The 19,945-nt window shown below is 42.1% G+C and overlaps 1 protein-coding gene and 1 pseudogene across 5 annotated transcripts in view; one reads left to right on the forward strand and one right to left on the reverse strand.

Moving 5' to 3' along the window:
- CEP89 (centrosomal protein 89) overlaps positions 1 to 19,945 on the forward strand; it is a 73,637-nt gene that overhangs the window by 37,793 nt on the left and 15,899 nt on the right. For 4 of the 5 annotated variants that reach the window (XM_036346528.1, XM_036346530.1, XM_036346533.1 and 1 more), the window contains 6 exons: positions 456 to 559; positions 6,827 to 6,942; positions 9,277 to 9,457; positions 13,244 to 13,411; positions 14,317 to 14,458; positions 17,100 to 17,189. In XM_036346528.1, coding sequence (XP_036202421.1) covers positions 456 to 559; positions 6,827 to 6,942; positions 9,277 to 9,457; positions 13,244 to 13,411; positions 14,317 to 14,458; positions 17,100 to 17,189 — 801 coding nt within the window. Of the gene's footprint in view, positions 1 to 455; positions 560 to 6,826; positions 6,943 to 9,276; positions 9,458 to 13,243; positions 13,412 to 14,316; positions 14,459 to 17,099; positions 17,190 to 17,786; positions 17,838 to 19,945 lie in introns of those variants that run through there. The other variant, XM_036346531.1, reaches the window with a different exon arrangement.
- On the reverse strand, positions 11,675 to 11,968 carry LOC118674575 (annotated as a pseudogene).

Consider the following 19,945-nt stretch of genomic DNA (forward strand, 5'->3'; position numbering starts at 1 on the left):
GAGGCTCTTTTGTAATCGTAATGGAGCCAAAGTAAGAGACTCCAGCCCCCACACTGATCTCTTGAAAAGGACTTATTTTTATCTAAAAAAAGCTCCATTTTATCCTCCAAAGTCTTTAAACAAAGGAAAAATTATAGTGTTTACAAGCATCTCTGCTTTTCTTATGGCCTTTTTATTTTTCCAAGTATTTGGCAGTTATAGAAAAATGTTATGAAATTAGGATTTGAATGTTTAAATCCTGAGGTTCAGCGTCCCTTGTGCTCAGCATTGTGTTTATCTCGTGTTTTCTCAGGAGACTGAGCGCCTCCAGGGCAGCACTTGGTGTCAGGCTGCTGTTACTGTGAGACTCGCTAAAAAGCTGTTACCATTTGACTTTAGCCCAGCAACAGCAGTAGAACTAAGAAATATAGGTATGTGTGTATGTGTATATTATGTTTACATAAATTTTATTTCAGGAGGAAATGAGAATGTTCAGGATGCGTGTCCAAGAAGTGGTGAAAGAAAATAAAGAATTGCACCAACAGTTAAACAAGAATGGTACTGTTACCAGTGAGGAATGGCAAGTAGTGTTGTGTTTCTGATATTTTACTAATTAAAAACAAAAGATAATGTGAATAAACTTATTAAATCATTAAATATATTTTCTTTTTTAGAGTAAAATACTTTAAGGGAGAATTTCTAAGAAATTCATAAGGTATAATGAAACCCTAGTAGTTTATTCTGAACTTGTATTTTAAAGATTACTTTAAAAATTCTAAATAGGATTTTAAACCTGAACTATATTTACTGTCCCCATTTTTATTTCCTGACATATTTTTTTAGATTGTTTTTCCCACCCCAAACCTGTTGGATCCCACTCTTTCTTTCTTTTTTTTTAAATATATATTTTATTGATTTTTTTTAAAAAATTAATCTTTATTGTTCAGATTATTACAGTTGTTCCTCTTCCCCCCCCCCCATAGCTCCCCTCCACCCAGTTACCACCCCACCCTCTGCCCTTACCCCCCCTCCCACTGTCCTCATCCATAGGTGCACGATTTTTGTCCAGTCTCTTCCCCGCATCCCCCACACCCCTTTCCCCTCTGAGAATAGTCAGTCCACCTCCTTTCTATGCCCCTGATTCTATTATATTCACCAGTTTACTCTGTTCATCAGATTTTTTATTCACTTGATTTTTAGATTCACTTGTTGATAGATATGTATTTGTTGTTCATAATTTGTATCTTTACCTTTTGCTTCTTCCTCTTCTTAAAGAATACCTTTCAGCATTTCATATAATACTGGTTTGGTGGTGATGAACTCCTTTAGCTTTTTCTTATCAGTGAAGCTCTTTATCTGACCTTCAATTCTGAATGATAGCTTTGCTGGATAAAGTAATCTTGGTTGTAGGTTCTTGGTATTCATCACTCTGAATATTTCTTGCCACTCCCTTCTGGCCTGCATAGTTTCTGTTGAGAAATCAGCTGACAATCGTATGGGTACTCCCTTGTAGGTAACTGACTTTTTTTCTCTTGCTGCTTTTAAGATTTTCTCTTTGTCTTTTGCCCTTGGCATTTTAATTATGATGTGTCTTGGTGTGGTCCTCTTTGGATTCCTTTTGTTTGGGGTTCTCTGCACTTCCTGGACTTGTAAGTCTATTTCTTTCACCAGGTAAGGGAAGTTTTCTGTTATTATTTCTTCAAATAGGTTTTGAATGTCTTGCTCTCTCTCTTCTTCTGGCACCCCTATAATTCGGATGTTGGGATGCTTGAAGTTGTCCCAGAGGCTCCTTACACTATCTTGATATTTTTGAATTCTTTTTTCTTTTTGCTTTTCCAGTTGGGTGTTTTTTGCTTCTTCATATTTCAGATCTTTGACTTGATTCTTGTGATCCTCTAGTCTGCTGTTGGAACTCTGTATATTATTCTTTATTTCAGTCAGTGTATGCTTAATTTCTGGTTGGTCCTTTTTCATATCCTCGAGAGTCTAGAAATTTATCGGCGATTTCTAGAAAATTTTTGAAAAACCTTAAAAGTGTGGTTTTGAACTCTATATCCAATAGTTTGCTTTCCTCCATTTCTGTCATTTGTGTCCTGTTTCTTTGTCTTCACATTTTGGCTGCTTCCCTGTGTTGATAGAGTGGCTTTCTGTGCTAGGTGTCCTATAGGACCCACTGGCTTAGCCTCCCCAATTACCTGAGGTGGACACTCTTGGTGCACCCCATTTGTAGGCTGTGTGCACAGTCTTGTTGTTGTTAAGCCTTGATTGTTGTAGGTATCACTGGGAGGAATTGACCTCCAGGCCAATTGGCTGTGAGAATCAGCTGTGTCTGCAGTGGGAGAACTTCTGTGCTGGAGACACCCTTCTGGGGCAAGACTTGCTTCAGTGGGGCTTTGGTGCTCCCTGAGTCTGCCCCCTGAGTGTGTCCCTTATGGATATGAGGAGTTGTAATCTGGATGGTCCCAATCTGAACACTGGGTACACAGGCTCTTGGATCTCTAAGGAGGTGCTAATTTAGCCTCTGCCTGAGGCTACCCAGCAGGAGCTACGGAGAGATCTGCAGGTTCCTCTTCCTTGTTTGGGGTTTGGAGGTGCCCAGATGAGGCCCAGCTGTGAAGCAATGCAAGCTGCTGTGGGGTCTTCGGCCTTCTTTTGGATGTTCTGGGTCTTTCTGACCCAGCTGCAGTTTGTTAGGTAATTTTAGATCTTAAAGGGCCAGCCCATTAAGATGCAAAAGCCTCTGCTAGCAGCTTGGGTGGGGCGGGGTCTCAGGGAATCAACAGGCGGAGCAAACAGCTATGGCTGATCCTCGGTCCTGCCCTAAGAGGTCCCGTGTCTCAGTGTCCTGGTAATCACTGCAAGCCGCGCTCGAGTTCCGCCTGCTGCCAGACAGTCCAGTTTCTCCCCGTATGAGCCTGGGTCCCCAGAGACTAGCTTGGAACTGGAGTCAGGGCCATCGGGAGCTTGTGTCTCCCTCCCGATTGCAAAAGACACCGGCATCCTCTGTTGCCAGCCCCTTTCTGCGCAAGCTCAAGCCTTCGTACCTCTGCACTTTACTTCCACACCTCTTCTGAGTCTCAGTGTGCTTTTCTCTTTCCTTCTAGTTGTAGAATTTCCCCTCAGCCAGCCTTCCTGTGGTTCTGGGTGATGTCCGTTCCGTCTTTTAGTTGTATTTTTGAAGTGGTTGTGCGAGGCAGCAATTTCAGGTGTTTATGCCACCATCTTGGTTTCTCCGGGTCCCACTCTTTCTTAGACTCCTCTGCTCACGGGGCTTTAGCACAGTGAGCCCTCGACTCGGCCCTGCCCTGCCCTGCCCTGCCCTGCCTTGCCCTGTGCAGAGTGTTGCCTTATTTCCATCCTGTCGCTGATGCTGCTCCCTTTCTCCCCTCCAACCCCCCTGCACTCCTAGTCACCCATTAGGGCTGCTCAAAGGGGCTGGTTAGTAGTTCTTCCTAGAGGCAGAGTTAATTGCTCCCTTGTCTCAGTTTCTGCCCTAGCCTTAAGCTCAGGCTGTGTGTTCCACATCTGTCTCCCTCTCCTCTGTGAGCTCAAGGGCAGGGCCACATCCTGTTCGTCCGCACAGCAGCAACAAATGCCTACTCACTGAATTTGAGATTCTTCAAAAGTCTAAAGCAGGGGTGGGCAAACTTTTTGACTCGAGGGCCACAATGGGTTCTTAAACTGGACCGGAGGGCCGGAACAAAAGCATGGATGGAGTGTTTGTGTGAACTAATATAAATTCAAAGTAAACATCATTACATAAAAGGGTACGGTCTTTTTTTTTTTTTTAGTTTTATTCATTTCAAATGGGCCGGATCTGGCCCACGGGCCGTAGTTTGCCCACAGCTGGTCTAAAGGGACTATCCAGGCAAGACTAAGAAAGCAAAAACTATTTAGATATATCTTTTTTGCTTAGAGTATATGTTATGTTTAGTATTTTTTAAAGTATTTCAACATTCCTGGAAAAAATTAAATATTTTCCATATGTGAGATTCAGAAATTCAAAATCAAGTCAACAGCATTCTTACTGGTAGGTTAATTTTCCTGATTTTATGGTCACTGATGTGCCAGTTGGGACTGGCCTGGCAGCTACTGGATCTTGGTGCACTGTGACTTCTCCTGTTGAACTTGGATTTTCTACTGTCGGGTTTCCTAGCGTCTCCCCCTTCAAACCCTCCTTGACTAGCTCCCTGGGAAGCAAGTCAGCGAGACTGGGCCTCATGTGCCTCTAAGAGTCCTCTTGAGAAACTGGAACCTCAGATACTTTCTCTAACCTGTATATAGCTGTAAGTGAAACCTGTTTACTTTCCTTAAAATAAAAATAAGAAAAATAAGTCCTAACTGGTTTGACTCCATGGATAGAGCATCGACCCATGGACTGAAGAGTCCCAGGTTCGATTCTGGTCAAGGGCACATACCTTGGTTGCAGGTTGCCTGGCTCTGGTTGGGGTGTGTGCAGGAGGCAACCAATTGATGTGCCTCTCTCACATTGATGTTTCTCCCTGTCTCTCCTTCTTCCTTCCACTCTTTCTAAAAATCAGTGGAAAAATATCCTCCGATGAGGATTAACAAAAAACACGAAAAGAAATCCTATATAATAAAAGGCTAATATACAAATTGACTGAACAGCAGAATGACTGGTCGCTGTGACATGCACTGACCACCAGAGGGCAGACACTCAATGCAGGAGCTGCCCCCTGGTGGTCAGTGCGCTCCCACAGGGGGAGCGTGGCTCAGGCAGAAGCTAGGCTCATGGCTGACGAGTGCAGCAGCGGTGGCGGAAGCCTCTCCCGCCTCTGCGGCAGCAGTAAGGATGTCTGACTGCCAGCTTAGGCCCATGAGGAACGGGCCTATGCCATTAGTTGGACATCCCGTGAGGGCTCCCGGACTGCGAGAGGGTGCAGGCTGGGCTGAGAGATCCCCCCCCCCCCCCAACTCAAGTGCACAAATTTCGTGCACCCGCCCTCTAGTAAATAAAATAAAAGGAAGAAAGACAGATCCTACTTTTAGTCCCATCCATGTTCCCCAATCCTGTGTTTATTGCCATTTGAATTGTGCACCCTGCTCTGGTGGTGGCGCTGGTGGGGAGGAGAGCAGCTCTTAGGTCTGTGCAGTGCCTGTTGAGGCCCCTTCGAATTGACTGTCCTCTATCTCAGGAAGGGGACCCCGGGCTCTGGAGCATCACACTCCTGAAGCCCCTCACAGTCGTGCCCTCCCGTGCACCTCCTTGGCTGCTGCTCCCTGTACCTCCAAAGGTGTGAGGTACTGTACATCCCCAGCAGATCCTCAGGTGCACTGACTGCACTTTAGTGGAAGTTTTCTCCTTAGTTTCAATGCAGCTCAATAAATTTCTAGGCTGCAGCTTCTTTTCCTAATGTCCCCTGACCAATTGGATCACCTCAGGCTCAGTTTCTTTACCTATAAAATGGGCAGGAGTGCTAAACTAAATCCGAGGTTTTTGTCTCTTTTGTAGGAATAGGGAAGCCCTTTCCTTTACAAAAGAAAGAAGGGAGGAAGGGAAGGAGAGAGGGAGAGAGGGGGGAAGAGAGGGAGGGGAGGGGAGGAGGGAAGAAAGTAAGTCTTATAAGGAAGTCCAAAACATAAAACAGACTAAATGGATCTGCTCTGTGCAAAGCAGGAATGAGGCCTTCTCTCCCATGGTGGGGTAGCGGGTAGGGACACCTCCAGGGTGCCAAGGAGCTAGTGCACAGCCACTGTCAGAGTGAAGTCATCAATATAAAACCTTGATTCCTTTCATCCTTTTTCCTCCTCCTCCGCCTCATTCTTTAGTTTAGAGTGGAAATGGAGATAATTTACTGGCGTACGTGTACTTTGGGTGGTAAACATTTATCTAGATCTCTACGGTTCTTTCCGCTCATTCGAATTGGTATTTGTGACCATGAAGGTTGCCTTGGGCTGGGGTTAACTTTCTACTAGCTGTAAGGAAAGGGTTCGCTTGTGAAATTAGGTTGGGCAGTCTCAGTAGAGTTTAAGGAACTGTCCAAAGGCTATTGGAGGTGGGGCTTTTTGTTTGTTTGTTTTTGCAAATATGATTACAAGTCAGTATTTTTTAATTAAAATGGGAACTTTCTAAATTCTTTAAACTATTTCATTCTGGCTTCAAAATAACCCAGTGGGTGGGGGGATTGGAGGCTTATGTAGATGAAACAAGGTTAGCCATTTGATAATTGTTCAAGCTAGGTGTTGTATATACATGGGAGTTAATTGTTCTGTTCTTACTACTTTTGTATATGTTTGAAATTTTACATTTTAAAAAGTTACTCAGAAATTCATAATTTAAACTTCATTCTGTCCTTTCTCCCCATTTAATGCATATGGTGGGGTTAATGTGTTAATAACATGTTTAGCATTAAAACATGTCCAAGTGCAGCAGGAGGCAACGATCGATGTTTCTCTCCCCACTCCCTCCCTTTCTCTTTCCCTTCCACTCTCTCTAAAAATCAAGGAAGAAATATCCCTGGGTGAGGATTAACAAAACAAAAACCATGTCCAGATATTCATTCCCTACAACATCTCCTAGTATTACTTTCTTTTAGACCAGTGATGGCGAACCTATGACACGCGTGTCAGAGGTGACACGCGAACTCATTTTTTTGGTTGATTTTTCTTTGTTAAATGGCGTTTAAATATATAAAATAAATATCAAAAATATAAGTCTTTGTTTTACTATGGTTGCAAATATCCAAAAATTTCTATATGTGACACGGCACCAGAGTTAAGTTAGGGTTTTTCAAAATGCTGACACGCCGAGCTCAAAAGGTTCACCATCGCTGTTTTAGACTCTGACTTTCTCTAACCACGGAGTAATTTTGTAAATCACTCGTAGGCATCGGCTTCAGACTCAGGCGGAATTGGTTTTAGAGGAAAACAGGTTGTTGGTAGAGCAGCTGGAGATTCAGCAAAGAAAAGTCAAGGACACCCACCAGGAGCGTCTCCAGGAAGGTGAGCTGTCTTCCCCGTGAGTGATGGCGATGCCGTGATTTTGTCCTGTCATTTTACACTTGTACCCCGCTTTCTGGGAAAGCTTCCCTCTAAATGGAAAATAGAGAAGATCATGTTTCTTAGCATATAGTTTCCTTTACTGAAATGCTGTTGTTTATGCTACAACATATCCAGCCTTTACCCATTATGCTTTGATTGCTTCCTCTTAGGCTACAGTGTTGCTTTAATTATTCTGTAGATTTTATAAATCAATTGTAGGTGACAACACAAGGATCTGCGTCTGACTATTTGTTGAATGAGTAAATAAGTGGTACTACTGGGTCTCTAAACAGTTTCTCTGTGCTTTGCCCTTCCTGCAGAGCTGTAGGTGCTATCAGAGGTTAAACCTGTCAGATACTTTCACAGGTGTCCTTCCCCGCCCCTAGGGGCCTCAGTATATATAACTGGACTTTGAAGTGGGCCAGATAAGAGTCATTTCTTCCACTTTCATAAAAACCAAAATTTATAAACAAAAAGATAGTGGCATTTTTCCTTTTGTTTTACTGAATTTTCTTTTCCAGTGAAGAACAATATAGGACAGGAGGTCGAAATACAAGCTGTCTTGCATGAGCCCAAGTAACCCTTCCTGTGTTTTCCTTCCTGCACCCCGATATTGAACCCTCCCCTTCCCACAACTGGAAGAGTTAAACCAGCAGCCTCTGCTGCTGCTGACTGAGGCTAGCACTTCCCTTGTTTCCAGTAGCCAGGACATGTTTGAAAGTGAGAGCACCTCAGAGTCCAGCGAGTTTCCTCCACAGGACACCCCCACGCCCTGGTCTGCGCAGCACGGAAGTACGTGCGCCTGCTCTGGCGTTATTTGTCTGAAAGGGGAGAGAGTGAATGATGTTGAGCCTCCTGTCTTTGCTTTCAAGATTAGAGGTGACAGGGAAAACTGATTTCATATTGACTCAGCTGAGTGTTCTCAAACAGAGCAGCTCTGAGTAGGTATGATTCTTCGGGTCATGCGGGGCGGGGCCAACCTTTTGGCCTATGTGATTCAGTCAGTTGCCTATGTTATTTTTCCATTTCCCAGAAATAGCTATTTATTTTGACCAACTAAGTGTTTTTATGGAGTGGAAGGGTTTAAAGTTCTTTGCTGTAATACTACTATGTACTAGTTTCAACAGATGCCCAGGAAGTGAGTTATTATTACGTACTACTCTGTCAAATAGGATGAAGTATTTATGATTTACTTTAGATACCGGACATAATAAAACAAAAACTTAATGAAAAAAGGGAAGGAAAATAATGGAGAAAGATTGGCTATTTTATTATGATTGGCGTCACCCAGGAGAACGGAAAGCTAATGCCCAAAAGCCCAAACTTGAAGGTTTACAGACAAGGGGTTGTATAGAGCAAAATCACAAGTTATCATGAGTAAGGTCAAGAGTGAGGGAAGGGGCCCTGGTCGGGTAGCTCCGTTGGTTAGAATGTCCTCCCAGTATGCCAAAGTGGCGGGTTTGATCTCCAGCCAGGGCAGCTACAAGAAGCAACCAGTGAATGCATAAATAAGTGGAACAACAAATCGATGTTTCTCTCTCTCTCTCTCTCTCTCTCTCTCTCTCTCTCTCTCTCTCAAATCAATAAATGCATTTTAAAAAAGAGTGAGGTAGATAATAATTTTAAGTCTTGCGGTTAGCTTTGAGTCTCTCAGTATGGTTTCACGGGGCCATGGCCAGAGGTCACTCTGCTTTAGAACTCGAGCTGAAACACAACACAGGCCATGATGTTATCTTTAGCTTAATGGAAACCCATACCTTGTGACCCTGAGTCCAGGCATGGCCATTGTTTCTGGCTGCCTTAGGGGGTTAATGACCAGAAAAGGAAAGGGCTAAGTCGTATTAAGTGGGCATGCTGTGAAGAAACGGAATAGTACTGGGGGTCCATATTAAATCAGAATCATACATTAAATCAGGATCCTTGGTTTCATTTGACCAAATTGATGTCCTTGAAAATCTTGCAGTTTTAGGGCTGACATCCTGAGGTGTGCTCGCATACCTACATGTGACTAGGGCTTCAGTTTTTAGACAGTTCCTTGAAGATTAAAACCATATCTTGTTAAATATTGTATATTTAACAATTATATCAAGATATTGAACTTCAATAAGAGAGTTTATGTTTAGTGAATGCTTAATATAGGGATGGTAATTTCTAAGTACAATGTCTTTGGTATTAATTTATCAATCTCCAAAAGATTTTTAAAATATTATTTTTTATAAGCTGGCTCATTAGTAATCATTAATCATATATTAAATTTCCTGTACCAAGTCTTCGTCCACCCCTTTTGTTTTTCAGTTTCTAAGCTGACTAAACAACTAATGCTTCTGGAGACTAAAACACAGAGCCAAGAAAAGGAGCTAACGAAAAGCAAGAAGCAACTGGAGAATTTATGTACCGAATGCCAAGAACTGAAAACACAGCTGGAGGGCAAAATAGCAATGAAAGTTCATACTTCAATTGTAAATGAATTACAAAGGTAAGGAATTAATGCCTTTTCAAGGGTTAATGCACCACAATGCATATGTTATAGGCGGAGTGGAGAGAGGTTGCTCTTTTCTTTCTTTTTTTAAAATTTTTGTTCCACCTTTTCCTGAGTCTCTGAGTCATTGTAGCTGCATGATCACATGTGTCTATGAGTCTGATAATGGTAAATACTTTATTAAAGTAGAAGAGGGATGTCTCTGCACTTTGTGTGTATGTGTGTATGATATTTTTCTCTACTGTCCCAGCCTTTATTGATGTTAGAACCAAAGATAATTTAAAGGAGTAGAACTGAAGCCTAGAGATCCAGCAATAAGGAACTGGTTAAGTGAAAGGATGCAACCATAAAATGGAATACAACACAGCCATTAAAAATTATGTCACAGCCCTAACTGTTTGGCTCAGTGGATGGAGACTGGCCTGCGGACTGAAAGGTCCCAGGTTCGATTCCTGTCAAGGGCATGTACCTTGTTTGCAGGCACATCCCCAGTAGGAGGTGTGCAGGAGGCAGCTGATCGATGTTTCTCTCCCATCGATGATGTTTCTAACTCTCTATCTCTCTCCCTTCCTCTCTGTAAAAAATCAATAAAATATATATTAAAAAAAATTATGTCACAGCCTGACTGGCAGGGCTCAGTGGTTGAGCATCAACCTGTGAACCAGGAGGTTTGATTCCCAGCCAGGGCACATGCCCAGGTTGCGGGCTCAATTCCTGGTGTGCAGTAGGCAACCGATTAATGATTCTCTCATCATTGATGTTTCTCTCTCTCTCTCCCTCTCCCTTCCTCTCTGAAATCAATAAAAAAAATTTTTTTAAAAAGTAACTTCACGAAAGATTATTTTTTACATGAGAATATAGCCTATAGTGCTAAGTATTTTCTATTTGATATACATAAACTATACAAAAATGCCTCTCATTAAGTAAAAGGTACATTTTAGATGCAGGGGATTTTTTTTATTAGATAAAGGGGATTTTAATTAAATTGGTTTAGTTAAGACCAAAAAGATGAAGTGGACACTGCCAGCTCATCTTCAGCCCTCACCTCTAACAGGCTAATGTAGTGGTTGGCAAACCGCGGCTCGCGAGCCACATGCGGCTCTTTGGCCCCTTGAGTGTGGCTCTTCCACAAAATACCACGTGCGGGCACGCACATACAGTGCGATTAAAACTTCGTGGCCCATGCGCAGAAGTCGGTTTTCGGCCTGGGCGAGTCTATTTTGAAGAAGTGGGGGGTGTCGGTCGGTCGGGCGACACGGTGCAGGAGGGCCGCGGGAGAAGCAGCGCGGGGGAGGCGCGCGATTCATGCACGAGTTGAGTGAGCCAGTCAGTCAGCAGTGACAAAAGTACCTACTCGAAGCATAAAGTTACATGTATTTTTCCAATCAGCTGCAAATCCTACAGGTATTTTTGTCATCAATTTAAGAATTGTAATTCTTTTGTGTTGGTGGCTTAAAAAATTTGGCTCTCAAAAGAAATTTCAATCGTTGTACTGTTGGTATTTGGCTCTGCTGACTAATGAGTTTGCCCACCACTGGGCTAATGAATACAACTTGAAACATAGGCAAATCTTGCTGGTCTAAGAGACGGTAAAGGCATTTCCTTAGTATTTAAACATATTAACATAATCAGTTACATACATTTAAATATAAAATCAATATCCTTTAGGCTTACTTTTTAATAAGATAAAGGATAGGATGCCTTTTAAAGATTTTTTAATTGATTTTTAGAGCGAGAGGAAGGGGGCAAGAGAGGGAGAAACTTTGATGTGAGAGTGAGACATAAGTCAGCTGCCTCCTGCACGCCCCCTACTGGAGATCAAGCCCACTACCCGGGCATGTGCCCTAACTGGGAATTGAACCGAAACCTTTCAGTACACAGACAACACCCAACCAACTGAGCTACACGGGCCAGGGCTTGCAAGCGGGTTTTGATATTGGATTCACCATCTCTGTGAAAGTTGAACATTGTTAATCAAGTTCAATCATATCTTTAGAAAGGAAAAACAGTAATAGCACTTGCTGGACCAAATTACTTTCGGATTTCAAAAAGCTGATCATGTCCATTTAACCGCAAGTCACTCTTATGTAAATCAGGACTGCCCAAAGAAATATTCTCTCAATCTTTCATGATCTGAATTCTGGAGTATGAGATCAATTTAAATATGGTACACATAAAAAAAGTCACGAGATACTTTTGTGTTAAATAAGGCATCTATTCATTAGTTGCTTTTTTGAGATAAGCTATCAAGTCTTCCCTTTGTGCCTTCTTCTTAATGCCAGCAACAATCATTTTTGTTCTGGGGATGTACTTCTTGGGACTCTCCAAATTTTCCATCAGCATCTCCTCTCCCCAGGTGATGCCTTTGTTCTGGTTAGGCCTGACCTGTTTTTCACCCAAATAGACCATGAAGACTTGGCGCAGTCTTGTGCTTGCCTCCTTTGTGTACAATACGGCACTGGGTACACTTTTGGAAAACGTCTTCTTGCCCTTCTCAACATCACCCATTTTTAAATTGGGCTTTCATCACATGTGATACAAAGGTTCTTGCTTGCAAGCCAGACGTCCTGCTCTCTCACCACAGTATATTTTTAAGTGAAGAGATTAGGTTACAAAACAGTAAAAAATGATCACACCCTGTCTGGTGTTGCTCAGTGGTTGAGCGTCAGCCCATGAACCAGGAGATCATGGTTCAATTCCCAGTCAGTGCACATGTCCAGGTTGTGGGCTAAGTCCCCAGTAGGGGGCATCCAATAGGCAGCCAATCAGTGATTCTCTCTCATCATTGATATTTCTATCCCTCTCTCCCTCTACCTCTCTCTGAAATCAATAAAAACATTAAAGAAAAAAACAGAGAGTGATCACAATTGGCTCTGGCCAGTGTGACTCAGTTGGAGCATCATCCTGTATACTAAAAGGTTTCAGGTTTGATTCCTGGTCAGGACACATACCTAGGTTAAGGACTCAATCCCCTCTTGGGGCACATACAGGAGGTAACAAATCGAAGTCTCTCTCTCTCTCTCTCTCTCTTTCTCTCCCTCTCTCCCCCTACCTCCACCCCTCCCTCCCTCCCTCCTGCTTTCCCTCCCTCTGTTCCTCCCTTTTTCTCTAAGTTAAAAAAAGTTTTTAGCCATAGTTTGGCTCAGTGGATAGAGCAGCCGTGGGCAAACTACGGCCCTCGGGCCGGATCCGGCCCGTTTGAAATGAATAAAACTATTGAAAAAAAAGACCGTACCCTTTTATGTAATGATGTTTACTTTGAATTTATATTAGTTCACACAAACACTCCATCCATGCTTTTGTTCCGGCCCTCCAGTCCAGTTTAAGAACCCATTGTGGCCCTCGAGTCAAAAAGTTTGCCCACCTCTGGGATAGAGCCTGCAGATTGAAGGGTTCCAGGTTAAATTCTGGTCAAGAGCACATGCCTGGGTTGTGGGCTCAATCCCCAGTAGGGGGCATGCAGGAGACAACCGGTCAATGATGCCTCTCATCATTGATGTTTCTATCTCTCTTTCCCTCTCCCTTCCCCTCTAAAATCAATAAAAATCTATTAAAAAATTGTTTTAATAAAAGAATTATTTGCCCAGCCACACTCTCTCTCCTATCCTCTAGGAGCTCCAGCCCAGGTCCTCCAAGGATGGGTGGGGAGACGCTGTGCAGAGGCCTTCCAAATGACCCACCAGGGGCTGGAGGTTTGGGCTGATTATCACTTGCCTGGCAAGTGGCTGCTTCATTGCAGCCTCTGTGTATTGGATACAAGCCTGTGATGTTTTTGTCCATCAGCCGGTTGCAGAAGGAAGATGAGAAAGAAAGTGCTGAAATGGAAGAGTTGATGGAAAAGTTGACGGTCCTGCAAGTGCAGAAGAAGAGTTTGCTGTTAGAGAAGAACAACTTGACAGCTAAAAACAAAGCGCTGGAAGCTGAACTCGAAAGGGCACAGAAAACAAATAGGTCTTTATATATATTTTTCTTAAGCTTTTTAGTCATTAAAAAACAATTAAAAATAGTCTCTTTTTCTTTTTCTAATATTAGCTATAAAATAGAAAAGAATATATAAGTACAGTAAAAGCTTTCCTGGTGACCAGCATTTTTCTAGTCTATCCTATATACTAAAAGGCTAATATGCACATCAACCCAACGGTGGAGCAACCGTTTGCTATGAGATGCACTGACCACCAGAGGGTAGACACTCAATGCAGGAGGTGCCCTGTGGTGGTCAGTGTGCTCCCACAGAGAAGCACCACTCAGCCAGAAGCCAGGCTCACGGCTGGTGAACACAGTGGTGGTGGCGGGAGCCTCTCCCTCCTCCACGGCAGTGCTAAAGATGTCCAACTGACAGCTTAGGCCCGCTCCCTGTGGACTGGCTCCCCGTCAGTTGGACATCCCCCAAGGGCTCCCAGACTGCAAGAGGGCACAGGCCGGGCTGGGGCCTCCTCCCCCGCCCAAGTGCATGAATTTCGTGCACTGGGCCTCTGGTAGTTCGCATATTGTTGAGAATTATAAGATGATTCTAAGACTATGAAACTTCTAGTTCTCTCTTAACCTTTTCCTAAAAGTCTACTTTGGGATACTGAATTCCTTTTCAAAAGTACCTTTTAGAATATGAACCTAAAAATTAATAGAATAAAATATTATTAGCTTATTAATTGTGTCAAAACATTTTGTGATTTCTATAGGCTTGACTTTGAGTCAATAATTATGTTGAGTTTAAAATTAAATTCAGTTACCATTTCTCATCTTGAAACAGATTTTGATCGCTGAAGAATAACTTGTTGTTTTTATAATACAGATATTCATTATGCTCTAGCCATCCAGGTTAATGAGTTTTTTATTCCACCATTTGGGGAACTCTTTAGGAGATCTCAAAAAAAAATTGACGGCCTCAAAAAGCAGGTTGAAAAAGCCATGGAGAATGAAATGTCTGCCCATAAGTACCTGGCAAATCTCGTTGGCCTGGCGGAGAATATCACTCAGGAACGTGACAGTCTTATGTGTTTGGTAAGTCTCTTCAGTTACTCCATACACTGTAAGTTTATATGCAAACATAATTTCAGGAGTATATTTTTTGTTTTACAAAATTATCCATAAACAGCTTCATCTTTTTAAATTTCAACAGCAAAATTTCAAATTCTCCAAAATTTTATCTTTCAATCATGGGGGAAAAACATTTTTAAAAGTCAAATAACCCAAACTTTTAAATAATGGCAAATTATATTTTAAAAGGTAAACTAATGGAGTTAGTCCATTTAGCTAAATGGGAACAGTAGTTATCGGGTATATTACGCACACAGATGCACCTTTATATTCTCTCTGTAAAGACTTAATATATTCCTTGTTTGAAGAACATAAGAATCATAGACAGGTTAAATAGAGTTCATCCTAAGGACACAATTTAAAGGGCAGTGATATTCATCCCCTTGTTTCTAACAACACCAGTCCTCAGGAAGAGAAGGGAGGAAATTATTGGTGGTGATGATGCTCTACGCAGCCAGCAGGAGTGATGCCATGGACATGATCCTTGGTATCTCCACAATGATTTTAAAAGATGTCTACAATAGGATGTACAGTGAAATAAAATAGATGCTATGCCAAGCTATATGCATTGAGAAAAGTCTGATAGGAATTACCACCAAATGTTACAGTGAGTTAGATATTCAAGTGGTGGAAATATAAGAGATATTTTAGAATCATGGTAGAATTACAAGAAAATTTTTAAAATCATTTTACTTATCTGCATTTTATGATTTTTCTACATTGAACACATTGCTTATTTAAGCAGTGTTGGTAGTGTAGGGTCAGCAGTAACAGTAACATCTAATGGATGTCATTAGAAAAGAGACTTGAGAACTTTCTGAGAGAGTCAGAAATTGGCAGTTGGAAGTAACTCGGCCCTTCTCTGGTGAATGAAGTGTGGAGAGTCTGTCAGGATGTGTCACAGGCTTACTCCCATTTGCTAGAAAGATATTACGTTCCGCCATAGGAAAATGCACAGAGGTTTTAGCTATTGTTTATATAAGAAGAAATATAAATAGTATCCAAATCTTGGGGAAAAATTTTGATCTTTTTAAAAAATTTTTAAATTTTATTTCAGAGAGGAAGGGAGAAGGAGAGAGAGAGAAGCACTGATGTTAGAGAAACATTAATCGGTTGCTTCCCTGTTTCCCCTTCTGCTCTGCCTCCTGGGCTTACCCACTGGTATATCAAGAGGCAAACAGAGGGCTTATTGAAAAACATAAACTGCCAAACAAGCCCATTTATCTAGCAGACATTCATGGGGACCTGGCTGTCCCGTGTCATTGCCACTGTGAAGACAAAGCCAGCCTGGCCAGTATTGCTCAGTGGTTAAGCATCGATTCCTGGTTAGGGCATGTGCCCTGGTTGTGGGCTCAATCCCGGGTAGGGGACATGCAGGAGGCACGGGTAGGACATGCAGGTTCCTCCAGCCCACATGGGCCAGAGAGCATTCCAGGCTTCCATGATGAAGTTAAGATCTTCCCTGACCCTTAGGTCCACCCCTCATATTTATGAGCTTAGGATAGTAATATAAATGGAGGCCACATACTATGTATTCAAATACTTAAAGTTATAAATCATGACACAATGAAATGTGTTTTCTCCACCTGCCCTGACCTTGGTTATTATGGCCTGAAATCCAGGCCTGAGTTAGAGTCTTCAGAACCTTCAGACATGGGGGAAGCTGCTCTCATATGCCCTGGCCCACCCATCATGAGGGATCTCTGTACACGCAGACACTGCTGTCCCCTTGATCCTGCAGGGTCCTTCCCCTGGGGAGCCCCAAGGCCAGCCCCCTCTAGTAGGAGTTCAGGGGTGGTACTGGCTGCCTTTGCACTTCCCTGGGGCTGTGACCCATATACTCCCACCTTCCCCCTTCCTGGTCTCTTGGGCCTTATGAGAGCCCTTTGTATTGATATTGGCATCTTAATTTCTAATCCTGCCTTTGGGGTGGGTTTTCTGTGTGACTTGTGGCAAGTTAAATAACTCTTTTATTTTTCCTTTCTAATAATCAAATTGCCGCTACTAGTCTACTCTAGAAGGGATGCTTAGTTTTATAATTTTTAAATGATTTGAAATAATTTATAGTGCATAGTAGTTCATGTCCCATGTAGATATTAATATGAATCATTCAGCTTCAAATTATATCCCTCCTTGGAAATACTGCCTGTCACATTTGTTTAGAGAAAAGCATTGTGCATTCATATTCTCCTTAATTTTGTAATTATTCAAATAAATCAAGTTAAAGTTTATTTGCATCTTGGCACTTACTCCTTGGATATGATTGAAGGAATGGTATATTCCATAGGATAGAGAAATGTGTTAGAACCCTTGCAACCTCTCCCACTCCCTGGTCCTGGGGGGCACAGATCTCCTGTTTGTGCCCAGGAGGGACAACCTGCATAGTGTTCCACTCTTGCCCCTCCTCAGCTCTTGGCCAAGTTCTGCCCACAGCTCTCACACAGGGAGTGGGAATCCAGGTGGGGGCAGGTGGGGTTGGGCCAAAACAACTGTCAGAATGAAGATCATTTGGGAGTAGTAATATTTTTTGCAGAATTTTTTATTCTTTTAATTTGCCACTGTAATACTGAGAGCCCATTATTTTTCTTTTCACCTTTCTCCTTAGGCCAAATGTTTAGAAAATGAGAAACATGGAGTTCTCGACAAAATTATAAAAGGCAATATTCGCATGGGAAGGTTGGAGGAAAAAGTCAAGGTAAGTGATCATTTAGCCTTAAAGATTACTTTTTCAGATGGGAGCAGAGGCTTACTGGGTACAGGTTTCCACAGCAAGGTACATCGCGAATGTGTGTAACGCTGCCCATCCAGAGGTTCAAGCAGCACGTGGTTTTGCTGGCTGGAACGCCACCTCTCCAGTGGTAGCACCTCTCCGCTCATTGAATAAAGTGAAACTCATCTGCACAGTAAGATACAGTGCAGATGTGGTTGGTTTGTTTTTGTAAAGGCTACAGAGCCCGTTCGGTGTGGCTCAGTGGTTGAGCGTCAACATATGAACCAGAAGATCACAGTTCAATTCCCAGTCATGACACATCAGGGCTGCAGGTTCAATCCCAGTAGGAGGCATGCAGGAGGCAGCTGATCAATGAGTCCCTCTCATCACTGATATTTCTATCTCACTCTCCTTCTTCCTTCCCCTCTGAAATCAATAAAAATATATTTAAAAAATAAAAGGTTCAGAAAAATCTCCAGGCTATATCCTTAAGTTAATGTTCAGGCTTTATGATCAAACCTAGTTCAGTTGTTGGTTCAATTGGGGGGTAGCATTGACCTACTCCTCTCTTGCACCCTCCAGTTTCTCTGCCCAAGAAAGCCGTTCTCATTGTACTGACGCTCCTCCTCTTGGCCGCCTCCCATACTTGACCATTCTCCTCTCCTTCGTCTGCATTCTGACTGCTGGTCGCTCAGCATGCATCCACAGCCTCATCAGGCACACCGATTTCTCCTGGCCAGGGGCAGGGAGAGGACCAGCAGGCCAGGGGCCTGGGAAGATGGGGAATAAGACCCAGGACCTCTGGGCTCAAGTGCATGTAATATAAGACAATGATTAAAAAGGTCTGATAAGTGGATAAATAGAGTAATGACATTTGTTTGATGTGTTGGAAAATTAACAAACCAAAAAAAGCAAATCGAAACATTGGCTGGCTGTGTGTAAATACTCATAATATTGAGTGAACATAGTATGTTGTGCATTTGTCTGTTTTATTTTAGGGAACGTAAGGTTTAGGCCTGAATTATTTACTTTTAAAAAGTTAAACAATATTTAACTTAAAATTTCTCAGAACCAAATCTGTGTCCTAATATAATGAATAGATTTTATTTTTCCTACATTTCATAAATATTGAGTGAAAGAAGCCCAGCACAAATGAGTACCTATAAATATGATTGCATTTATATAAAGTTTAAAACAGGCAAAAGTAACCTGTTTGGTGCATTAATTGTAAAACTAGAAGTCAATAAAAAATATATTTTTAAATATTCTATGTATTACATTGGATGATAGTTATATGGTATTTTCAAACTATTAATGAAATTGTTCATATAGGTTGTTGTTTTTTAATATATTTCTTTATTGATTTCAGAGAGGAAGGGAGAAGGAGAGAGAGATAGAAACATCAGTGATGATAGAGAATCATTGATCGACTGCCTCCTGCACACCCCCTACTGGGGATCGAGCCTGAAACCCAGGCATCTGCCCTTGGCCGGAATCGAACCTGGGACCCTTCAGTCCGCAGGCTGATGCTCTATCCACTGAGCCAAGACAGCTAGGGCTGTTCATATATGTTTTATGTCTCCCCCAAATATCCACGTGTCACCTTACCAATGAGGCATATCTCAACTATTTTCAATTGGTGGTCATCTATACTTTCACACTCCTGATTCTCATTACGTTGCTTTATTGTTTCTTCCAAAGACAACATTCTAACAGACTATATAATTTATTTATTATGTTTATTGCTTATTGTCTGTCTCTCCTAACCAGACTATAAACTCCACAAGGACAGGGATCTTTTCTATTTTTGTTCACTGATATATCCCAACCACCTAGAATCCAAATAGCATTGGATTCATAGTATTCAATAAATTCAATAACTGTTTGGGAAATTAATTAAATAATATATTTTACAATTTAAAAAATTCAACAATATCAAGCCCTGGCCAGCATTGCTCAGTGGTTAGAGTGTTGGCCCATACACGAAAGGGTTGTGAGTTTGATTCCTGGTCAAGGGCATGTACCTGGGTTACAGGTTCAATGCCCGGCCCTGGTAGGGGCACATGCAGGAGGCAACCAAACAATGTCTCTTTCACATCAGTGTTTCTCTTTCTCTCTCTTTCCCCCTCCCCCACTCCCTTCCACCTCTCTAAAAATCAATGGAAAAAATATATCCTCAGGTGAGGATTAAGAAAAAACAAAAAATTCAACAATATCAAAAGCAGTATACAGCCGAAACTGGTTTGGCTCAGTGGTTAGAGTATCGGCCTGCGGACTGAAAGGTCCCAGGTTCGATTCCGGTCAAGGGCATGTACCTGGGTTGCAGGCATATCCCCAGTAGGAGATGTGCAGGAGGCAGCTGATCAATGTTTCTCTCTCATCGATGTTTCTAACTCTCTATCTCTCTCCCTTCCTCTCTGTAAAAAATCAATAAAATATATTTTTTTTTTTTAAAAAAAGCAGTATACAAAACAATATCTCAACTCTGCATCAGAAAGGCTAGAAGAAATACACCATACTGTTAGTGGTAAGACTCTGCCTAGAAGTATTATGAGTAGTAATAAGCAATTATGGGTTTTTGTTTTTTCTGGTTGGCATTTATTTCTAAAAGAGAAAGTCTGATCTTCAGAGTGGGTGGCCTTGTCTTGAGAATCCATCTCATCATTGGTCATCTGAATAGGAATAGTAAAAGGGACCACCCAGCCACAAGAGAGGAAACCTGTGAGTCAGATTCGGTTAGA

This window comes from Myotis myotis, unplaced genomic scaffold (assembly GCF_014108235.1).
Source record: "Myotis myotis isolate mMyoMyo1 unplaced genomic scaffold, mMyoMyo1.p scaffold_m19_p_19, whole genome shotgun sequence".
NCBI lineage: Eukaryota > Metazoa > Chordata > Mammalia > Chiroptera > Vespertilionidae > Myotis > Myotis myotis.